At 36.8% G+C, this 10,438-nt stretch overlaps 1 protein-coding gene across 1 annotated transcript; it reads right to left on the reverse strand.

The window, feature by feature from the left end:
• Window positions 1-1,113: 1,113 nt before the first annotated feature.
• On the reverse strand, window positions 1,114-10,095 carry abcb11a (ATP-binding cassette, sub-family B (MDR/TAP), member 11a). The gene is made up of 24 exons (XM_058393388.1): window positions 9,734-10,095; window positions 9,538-9,622; window positions 9,258-9,391; window positions 8,216-8,387; window positions 7,991-8,115; window positions 7,659-7,833; window positions 6,935-7,048; window positions 6,722-6,832; window positions 6,488-6,613; window positions 6,183-6,386; window positions 5,872-6,042; window positions 5,593-5,794; window positions 5,408-5,489; window positions 5,187-5,304; window positions 4,880-5,056; window positions 4,670-4,774; window positions 4,314-4,475; window positions 3,809-4,012; window positions 3,292-3,533; window positions 2,984-3,140; window positions 2,235-2,432; window positions 1,852-2,058; window positions 1,489-1,635; window positions 1,114-1,314 (listed from the first exon to the last, which is right to left on the reverse strand). The coding sequence occupies exons 1-24, from the start codon at window positions 10,093-10,095 to the stop codon at window positions 1,114-1,116; spliced, it is 3,981 nt and encodes a 1,326-aa protein (XP_058249371.1).
• Window positions 10,096-10,438: the final 343 nt, after the last annotated feature.

Raw genomic sequence — 10,438 nt, forward strand, 5'->3', positions numbered from 1 at the left:
TCTTCATAAAACTTCAGAAAGCACCATATAGCCTATACCACCATCATAGGCTATATTTTGTCTATGAGTCTTATAAGGAGTGGAGAGTTTTATTTATACAGCAAGTTTAATTTATGTAGCACAGTTCTCAAAGTCAGGCCTTTACAGAATCCAATAACAGAAAATAGATAAATTACAAACAACAAACATCACATACAAATCTAACAGGACATAATAGACAAAAGAGCAACTGGATAATGGCATCTTGAGCTGTCAGAAAACACTCAATTAAGTTTATATTATAAATAACTAAATGTTGTCAAGGTCATCAAAGCTTGAAAACAGCAAAAAACCCTAAAGTTAGAATCCTAATAAATTAGCAGTCTATTTAGATGATATCTATGTATATAAGCCACAAATGCTACTTTTAAATTTAATTATAACAGAGCAAGTGTATAAATTCAGGTGCCAGTTTCATCTCGTTACCCTGGACCTAGTTCTTACTTCTTCTCCCTCTCAACATTCAGTCCCTCCTTTCCTTCATTCTCTTTTTACAACTACCTTCGTTAATGCTACACCCCTTTGTCTTTTCATAGATTGTTAGGGTTGCTATACTGTTTATGCTCTGCAAATCCATACCTTATACTTTGTTTAGTGATGCACCAAAGTTATAGTCCGATTTTTAACCAATAAATCTATGCACTACTTCATTCAGAATTTTAACAGAGTCCAACTAACACATCCTCCAACATATCCTTATGCCAATAGTAATAGAAATAACAGGTTTTCTCTTTCTTTTCATAGGAAAAAACATTATTTGGGTTTGATTAAATTACGTCCCAAGTCAAACGGGATGCCAAAATTTATTATACCAGAAAGAGTAAATAGTCTGTTGTCTATTCGAGTGCTGTTCTCCAAACATACTGGATACACACATATTAATAATATATAAACAGTAAAGAAAAGCTATTGCAAGTATTCAAGAGAAATGGAAATCTGCCAGTGATGTCACATAGTCTATATGCTATGGATATAATACAATACTGAGTGTTCTATGGGTAAGGACAGTTGATCAGTGGACATCCTGTTTCCTCAGAAATGAAGAAATGAACCATTCATTCTACAGTTTTCTTTTTAACTTATGGGTGCACCTGTGGTAACCAGCTTGTGATAGGCCCCTTTCTTAGCCATAAGCTCTTCATGTGTGCCTTTCTCAATGACAATGCCTTGAGACATCACTGCTATGATATCAGCAGTTTGAATGGTGGAGAGTCTGTGTGCAATGACAATGCAGGTTCGGCCATATCGAGCTTCATCCAAAGCTGCCTGAACTGTCTGCAGGAAGAGCACATTTTTAGTGTTAAGTGTGTTAGAATTAAATAATCACTTGTATTCTGGTGATATTTATCTTCATTAAGTAATGTAGAAGGAATGTAGTAATGTAGGCTTCTTCTAGAGTAGATAAAGCAAAAAAAGGACAAACTATTAGTTTGGAAATGGTCTTGGTACCTTCTCACTTTCTGTGTCTAGGGCAGAGGTAGCCTCATCCAGCAGCAAGATTTTTGGGTTTCTGATAATGGCACGAGCAATCGCAATACGCTGCTTCTGCCCTCTAGACAGCTGAGAACCCTGTGCTCCGACTTGAGTCTCGTATTTCTGTGAACCAATCACAGTGAAGACAATAGGGTGTCGTTTTGTTCAGTAGAAAGCTACTACTTAATCTACTGTTCAGCACACATCCATCTGAAATGTCAGTCACTGCATTTGTAGCGCAGAGCTTTAGTTTAATTAACAGATGCTGAAATTATGGCCTAAATTACAATGTGCTTTTATAAACATGATTAGAATAAAGAAGTTTTTTATTGTACTCACTTCAGGTAGACTCATCACAAAATCATGCAGATAAGCCTTCTTGGAAGCCTCTATAACCTCCTCCATGGTGATGGGATGTGAGTTATTACCATATTGAATATTTTCTGCTATTGTGCAATCAAAAAGCACAGGCTCCTGAGACACAATTCCGATCTGAGACCTCAGGAAGGGTACATTAATTTCATGGGATGGATGTCCGTCTATCAGCTGTCAAAGGAAATATGTGTAACTGTCAATGTACTATTCAAATATTTTGTTATTAATCTCAACAACCTCTATAAAATAAAAATTCTGGACTGCCAAAAATTAATGTTCTGTACAAAATTGGAGCTAGGTGTCTATTCAGGTCTTATTGAGCAGTAAGACAGTAAGTAGCATCTCACCACTTGGCCATGATCTGGATCATAGAATCTTTCCAGGAGTTGAACACTTGTGCTCTTGCCACAACCACTACTGCCCACAAAAGCAAGAGTCTGACCAGGGCTCACTTCTACCTCTAGCCCCCTCAGCACTTGGATGTTAGGCCGGCTTGGATATGTAAACCTGCAGTTTTTGAACTGGATCCTACCATTAAAGTTATCCTGCAACAGACAAGGAGAGAACATTCGATTATATGTTACAGCATGGTATGTGACTGACAAGAAAAAGGTGAAATAATCTGTATCAGCAGAACACAGTGTGCACCATAACTGATACAGTTTTATTATGGTAATAAAAAGAAAAAAATATATTCATTTAATCATTAATCAACCATTATAAGCTTATGTAACATTTCATTTATTCTTGATTTAGTGTATTAATTTCAGTCTTTCAGTAATATGTCCATTGCCAACATGGACATATTACTAGAATTCATTGTGATTTGTGTGACACATGTAATTTAATCACATTGAGATGAATCAGCATACAGACAAATCCCCCTAATACAGTCAAATTCATGCATCTTTTCCAGAAGAATGGAGGTTGTTAGAACTGCACTGGGGGAACCAACATTAAAGCCATGAGTATATGATATATGCATATATGTATATCCAAATGGCATATAAAGTATATTTTTTATTTACCTATATAGACACAAGGTATATAGAGAAGATATCTATATAGATATATACAGCATTTCTTCATTACTTACCCATCTTTTTCCCTCCATCTGACTAGTGTTGATTTTAGGGACTCTGTCAAGTAATTTGAAGAACTGGGCAGCAGCAATTTTGGCTTTGGCATAATCTGGAGTGAAAGATGAAGCTCTTCCAAGAGCTGTGCCGCTGATTACAAGGGCAGAGATTACCCTAGGAGATTAAACACATAGCCTTAATAAACATAATCATCAACAATTGAATATACTACAATATTTCAGTGCACATAATAATATATCAGCTCTCAAAGTTATAATAACAGTATCACTGTACACATACATCATTAATATTTATTTGAACTCACCTGAAAACAACCACATAGTGCAGGCCCTCAGAACTCACCAAATAGCCACCATATCTAAATGAGGCTGCATATGCCATGAAGATAACACACTGGGAAAAGGCAAAGCAGATGGCATAAACGTTAGCCTTCTTCTTGGCTGATATGTAGGGTGACTCCAGCTGCTGTTCATACAGATACACAAACTGTTTCTCTTTAGCTAGGCCTGCAACAGTTCTGATGTTGGCCATAGCTTCGCTGGACACCTGTAGTATCAGATAGATCCACAGTTACTGTTTATTTCAAAATGTAAAAAATTTTAAACACACCTAAAATGAACTGTTCATTCGGACTATTTTGTTATTCTAGAATTAATATTATAAATAAAGTCATATGGATTTATGCAATGACCAAGGAAATTGAAATAAATCAAAACTATTTTGTATTTTAGATTTTTCAAAGTAATGGACGAAGCCGATCAAGCCCTGTACACTTTTCTTGTGACTAATTGCATCAATACTACACATTATCGCTACTTTACCTGTCCTGCCACCTCCATTGCTTTCTTGTCCTCATTAGCAAAGCCGGTCAGCATTTTAGCTTGGAAGACACCGGAGAGGCCAATAAGAGGGAGAAAACATGTCACCACTAAACTTAGCTTCCAGCTGAAGTAGTATGCAATGATAAATGAGGCTCCAATGTTTGTCAGAGAGTTCACAACCATGCCGATCTGAGAGCCAGTAGCCTGAAAGAGATAGGATAATGTAATTCATTATTTTTCGCATTCTTTGCAATACACTGGTGATATCATTTTATAATAAAAAATAATGTATATCCACAACTCAGTAAAATAGGATCCTAATGTATGGCCATGACTAAGTAAGGCATGAGAATGAAAAGTTAATTGATTTATTTATTTAAAAAATGTTACAAGTGGGGCTCTGTTACACAGCAAATATGTTACTGATTTATGTACAAAGCAGGTCTAACCTAATACTTTCTTTTCAAAACTAAATCATTAGACAGATATTTGCAGGCATACTAACCCCTTGCACCATGGATGCATCAGTAGCCAGTCTAGTGGTAAGAGCTCCCGGGCTGTTATTAGGATCATCAAACCATCCGATTTCCTGTCTGAGCATAGCCTGGAAACCAATCTTTCTTAGCCTGCGAGTCAGTAGCTCACCAGACTTTGCAAAGGCATGCCCCTGCAAAATATACATACACTTTCCATTAGACAGTAGATTTAATATATCATGTGATAAAACAAATATAATTTGATTCTTATATAACCAGATTTAGTCTAATGCTTATATTTATTTTTAATTAAATATTTAGGGTTCCATAAATGTGCAAATGATTAATAATATGTACAGAAATAATAAAGCCTGAAGAACCATACTTGCAGGAACTGTGAGAAGAAACTCATAACTCCCACAGACACAAAGAGAACACAAACACCATTAATTTGCTTTCTTTGTTCATCCAGGTCCCTGATAGCAAATGTCTGCATAGAAATGAGTGGTATTACCTTTTGTTTCATGTGCGTGAATGCAAAACAAATTACAACAAATTCAAAGTGTTCTTTGCAAGCATTTAAATGGTCTCTCACCCCTATAATCTGGCTGAATAAGAGGGCATACATGGGGTTAACAGAGCCATTTATAGCTGCTCCTAAAGAGCCAAGCAACATATACGGCCATTCAGGCTTGTTGTACTTTAGAATTCGAGCCACTGGTGCTGATTTAGACAGCTCTTCCACATCATCAACATCATGATCATCGATTTTCTGTAATAATGATAGTAGTAGTAGTAGTAATAATAATAATAATAATAATAATAATAATAATATTGTTATGCTCATTTCACAATGCAGAAATTCTTGTCAAATTAATTGTATTACAGGTTTCATTATATACCTTTGCTTCTCTCACTGCCTTCATTTCCAGGCTGTCTGAATCAAATTTAATTTCTCCAGATATAGCATCCATGAAGTGGTTTGACATTTGTGACTGTGACCTCATTCGTAAAGATCGCCTGCAGACATTTGGATAATTTTTTATACAGTCTACTAGCAGGAAGCTAAATAAATATTTTTGCCCTTTCAAATGTTGAAAGAAGGATGATCTTTGTTTTGTACCTTAAACTTGACTCATAGCTAAATCTGCTGAAACTTGTTATCTGCTCAGTGCTATCATCTTCAAGCTTGCTGTCTTCAGATGCTAAATGGAGTACTATGAGAACCAACAAGAGACTTATACCACAACCACCAAAAAACAACAACAACATACCACAGACCAGGAATCACATATATTGCCTACTTACTTTTCTCTGTTTGAGGATTGGATGCTTCACTTCTTTGCTCCTGGAGTGTAACAAGAGTGAAATAGACTCCCTGTCTGTCCATTAATTCTTTGTGTGTGCCCCGCTCCATAGCACGACCATGTTCAAAGCCCACAATCACATCAGCATTACGGATTGTGGACAAACGATGAGCAATAGTAATGGTAGTTCTGCCTATTCGGGCCTGACAAAAATGTGTCAACATCAATGCAATATTAATTTGCAACAAAACCACAGATATCACTGAAGTTGTGTTGTCACCTTGTCCAATGCCTCCTGCACTACAGCTTCACTCTCATTGTCCAGAGCTGAGGTAGCCATGTCTAGCAGAAGGATTTTGGGGTTTCTAACCAATGCTCGAGCAATTGCAATCCTCTGCTTCTGACCCCCACTCATTTGACCTCCACCTTCTCCAACCAGTGTATCAAAATTCTGTTTCATGAAATATGCATGTCATTAAAAAAGTGCTATCTTAATCATGTAAAAAAGCTGGTATCCTACTATCCATTTGTTCCTTTGCACATATACTGCTATCCTACTTATTTGGATGTCATGTGTGATTTGTTATGTACCTGTGGCAGGTCCATGATAAAATTATAAGCATTAGCCTCTTTAGAAGCTTGTATAACCTCCTCCATGCTGACCCCCGGTTGACCATAGCGGATGTTCTCTGCAATAGTTGTGGCAAAGAGAACTGGTTCCTGCTCTACAATGCCTATGAGTGAACGCAGCCACTGGATATTCAGACCTCTAATGTCATGACCATCCAGAGTGACCTAAAAGTGATGACAGTTTAGCTCACTTACACCAAGCTTGTATACATAATTATGGAAATAACCACTCATCTAAATATATCCATTAAACATTGGTGAATTACCATTCCTTGTTGAGGGTCATAAAATCTCTGAATGAGTTGGACTGCTGTACTTTTTCCAGATCCACTAGGTCCAACAAATGCTGTAGTCTCTCCAGCTTTGACCAATAAGTTAAAATTATCTAAAATCTACAAAATACAACGTAATGTTAATACTGTAATTTATACATTGGCTGGTAATTTGCAAAGGCTGAGAAAGCGGTGTTTAAAAAAAAGGCAAAAATCAAGGTGTCTAACCTTTACATCAGGCCTAGAGGGATAGTTGAACTGAACACTGTGGAATTCAATGTCACCTTTCACTCTCTCTAACTTGTGCCCTTCTTCTGAGAAACAATCAATCTTTGGGGCCTGTGTGAACAGAAAGTTTGGCACTGATCCATCATCATATAAAATTGTACCTTATTTCTTTTATGAACATGGGTTAGCTGGTTGTGTCACTGTGTCTATTACCCTGTCAATGGTTTCGAAGATGCTCTTGGCTGCAGCACGACCAGAAGCGAAGGCCTCTAGACAAGGAGAGGCTTGACCCAGGTTCATGGCTCCCATAAGGACACCAAAGAACACCTGAAAATACAATAAATGCACACCTTTAACTGAGTTTTTACATACATATATGTATTAATGAAGGTGGCACGGTGCTGTTGAAGAGCTATAGGGTTCCTGGGTTTGATCCTGAATTCGAGTTTCTGTGTGTGAGGTGTTTTGCATGTTTTCCCAGGTCTGCAAGGTTTTTATGGGTTATCCAGGTTTCCCCTTAGCTTCCAAAAACATGTAGCATAGGTGGACTGGACTGGTGAAGGCTATGTTTTATAAATTTCCCATTGGGATGAATAAAGTATCTATCTATCTATCTATCTATCTATCTATCTATCTATCTATCTATCTATCTATCTATCTATCTATCTATCTATCTATCTATCTATCTATCTATCTATTTGTATTCCTAACTAGGATAAAGCAGGTGCTCAAGATGAATGAATGAATTAATATAATAAATAAATAAATAAAAAATGACATATACAGCAAAGAATTCAGTGTTGAACTGACTTCTACAGCATTCATTTGCACCCTGTAGACATTGGGTCAAGGTGGTATGAAGGAATTGTTAATAAAAATGTAAAACGTCTGTACTATGATTCAGCACCATAATACTCTTTTTGTGAATTGCTTATACCTGGATGAGGGTTCCAGGAGTGAGCTCTTTGGTATCAATGACAAGTTTGGATCCATACCAGAAGGCAAGGCCATAACAGAGAAAGATGATACACCACAGATAACCCTGAAATATACCAATGATCGTTCCTTTCTTCACTCCCCAGGTCTGAGCCTCCTCAAGGTTCTTGTCATATCTGGAAATAACACCATCTTATACCATTGTCATACATTTATTGTTATGCCTTAATGAGTGGTTTATTGGTGTAGGGATGATTATCGATTAGCACAGGCTAGTCATGTGAAATTTGAACAGTTGAAATTTGGCCTTCCAAAGACAGTTATATATCATACCTTTCTGTCTCCTTGTCCTCTCCTCCAAATGCTGCAACTGTTCTGATGGCAGAGAGGACTTCATCAGCTATTGCACCTGCTTTAGCATAGGCCTGCAACTCACGACCTGTCAGCCTTGAAACTGCCTGCAAACACACAGTTTACAAATGTCACAATAATACGAAATGCATAATGGTCCTCAAAATGGTCCTGAGTTTATACTGTGTTGAAACAATAATAACTGACCATGGCCATGAGTCCTGCTGCTAGTCCAATCAGAGGACTTACAGCAATCACCACCAGTGTCAGCTTCCATCCTCCAATGAAGCCCACCAGAAAGCCAAAGATAAATGTAGAAATCCTCTCAATAAAGATAGCCACTTGATCCGCTATAGCATTGTTGACTTTGTTAATATCACTGAAACAAAATACACAGAAAATATATGATACATTACACTGACAGCAAAAGGTACATATTATGATCTAGATGTTAAACCATTAGGTTGGTAAGTAGGCACTAGATGGTACCTATGATCTCTCATCCCCTATTCATGGTTCATAGATGGTTGATACGTTTTTTTCTTTCCAGAATGCAGACAGTGCTGTTCTCAAAATTATGTCTTTTGTCATGTCAGAGCAGATGGACAACTTAGGCCTAACCTGAAATATTTGCCCTCTTTTAGGTTTCTGTTCTGTTTCTCTAAGGCACAAATTTGTTCAATCAAAAGGAGATTTACAAAATCTTCTTGATGTGACTTGATTTGTTATGTTTGCACTTCCTCTCACACTTGGTCAGCACAATTTAGCCGGATTTTGTAGTCCTCTAATCACTTTAATCTTGTGTTTCCTGCAAAAGTTAGTATCTAAATGTCCATTCCCTTTACATTCAGTAAAGCAAGCATTCTAGTACATTGTATTTAACCCAACTTTTCATCTCCCCTTGTCTGCAGGCAAGATCTTAATCACTGAATCTTTGCAGAATAGTTTCTTTGCAGAATAATGTTTCTGTCTTTTGTGCAGTAAAATTGGAAAACTGAATGGAGGCGCAACATTTTGCCAAAGTTATCAAATGTTTTGTCTATTGCTGTCTGGATTGGTGCTTCTTTTGTGGCCCTGTCCCCTGAAGCCTCTCAGCTATCTAGTCTCTAGGACTGTCTAACGTTAGAAAATCCTCTTATCTTGGATGAATTTTTGGAAAAAGTGGAGATTGACATTATTATTACATTTTAGAATTTGGATAATTCATGATATCCATTCATTACAAGATTTAAAGAAATATCCAAATTACTCAGATATTCTTGTGTTCAGCTCTCCAACAGAATTGCAGTCAAACCATCCAATCTCCATGCTCATGATCTTCCTGAAGTATGTTTTTCGGATTCTCTGCGTTTGCCTTGCAGCTGCAGAGACCCACAGAGCAATCTGAAATAGAGAGAAGGTGCATGCTGTTGATTTAAAGGTACTGTGTATGAAGATACTTATTATAGCAACAGTAAGATAACATCAACACTAATAATTATAACCATATTATTATTATTTTTGTGATGTGTATTTGCTTCCTTTTATACCTGAAAATAACTAAGGATTAGCACACCCACTCCGATGCCAACATAATAATAAGCAAACATGGTCATCTGTCCCTCAATATCTACACTGTGTAAAAAATAAATAAATAAACATCAGTTTAATTTGTCATTCATTTAATATTATTATCAACTTCTTGTATGGTTTAAACAAAATAGTAGCCTGGCATACATCACTTACCCGCAATGCACAGTGGTATTATCTTCCTGCTCCACTACAGTTCCATTAATCCAGGTGACAGTGTTATTGATGCAGATTTTGTTGGGATCAGATAGTTCTTGAATCTCGAGTTCATATGCTACAAAGGTGTTAGTCATCATGCTGTAGACGAGCAGCATGAGAGGAGAGGCAGCACCATGGACGAGTGCACACAATCCTCCAACTACCATCATCACAATATCCAGCCATGTAGCAAAGCGAAACAGCTGGAAAAAGCCCACAGCCAGGGCCTTTTCTCCTTTTTTGTCAGCAGATCTTGAAATGTGAAGATTAAAACTATCAATACTTTTGTTAGCATTGGTCAGCTTCACACTCTCAAACATCTGAACCCTTTAACTCTTCTTCAGTTGACTCTGGTGAAACACTTAATGGTCCTATGTTGAACCCCACAACAAATCTCTTCATATTAGACAGGATTCATAATAGTTAAAATAAATATATAAATATATATAATTACACAGTGAAAACATAAAGAAAGATTTTTCTAAGAATGCATATCTTGATATCATGTATAGTAAAAGCTTTTTACTCACCTGCTTTCAGTGGCTGCCATATATCAAGAAAAAGAGGTTACGTGCATTAATATTCTACAATAATATTCAAAGATATATATAGTTTTGGAAATGAGGAAACCTTACCTTTATCATGATTTGTTTTCAGATTAGT

The sequence above is a fragment of the Hemibagrus wyckioides genome, linkage group LG06 (assembly GCF_019097595.1).
Source record: "Hemibagrus wyckioides isolate EC202008001 linkage group LG06, SWU_Hwy_1.0, whole genome shotgun sequence".
Classification (NCBI taxonomy): Eukaryota; Metazoa; Chordata; class Actinopteri; order Siluriformes; family Bagridae; genus Hemibagrus; species Hemibagrus wyckioides.

What these genes read in the sequence shown, in the direction of transcription:
- abcb11a (XM_058393388.1), bottom strand. Translation starts at nt 10,095, where the DNA reads ATGTTTGAGAGTGTGAAGCTGACCAATGCTAACAAAAGTATTGATAGT. An exon ending in TGCAGGAGGCATTGGACAAG is followed by an intron (nt 5,795 to 5,871) that starts GTGACAACACAA and finishes CATTTTTGTCAG; the next exon opens with GCCCGAATAGGCAGAACTAC. An exon ending in TATTCAGCCAGATTATAGGG is followed by an intron (nt 4,775 to 4,879) that starts GTGAGAGACCAT and finishes ATTTCTATGCAG; the next exon opens with ACATTTGCTATCAGGGACCT.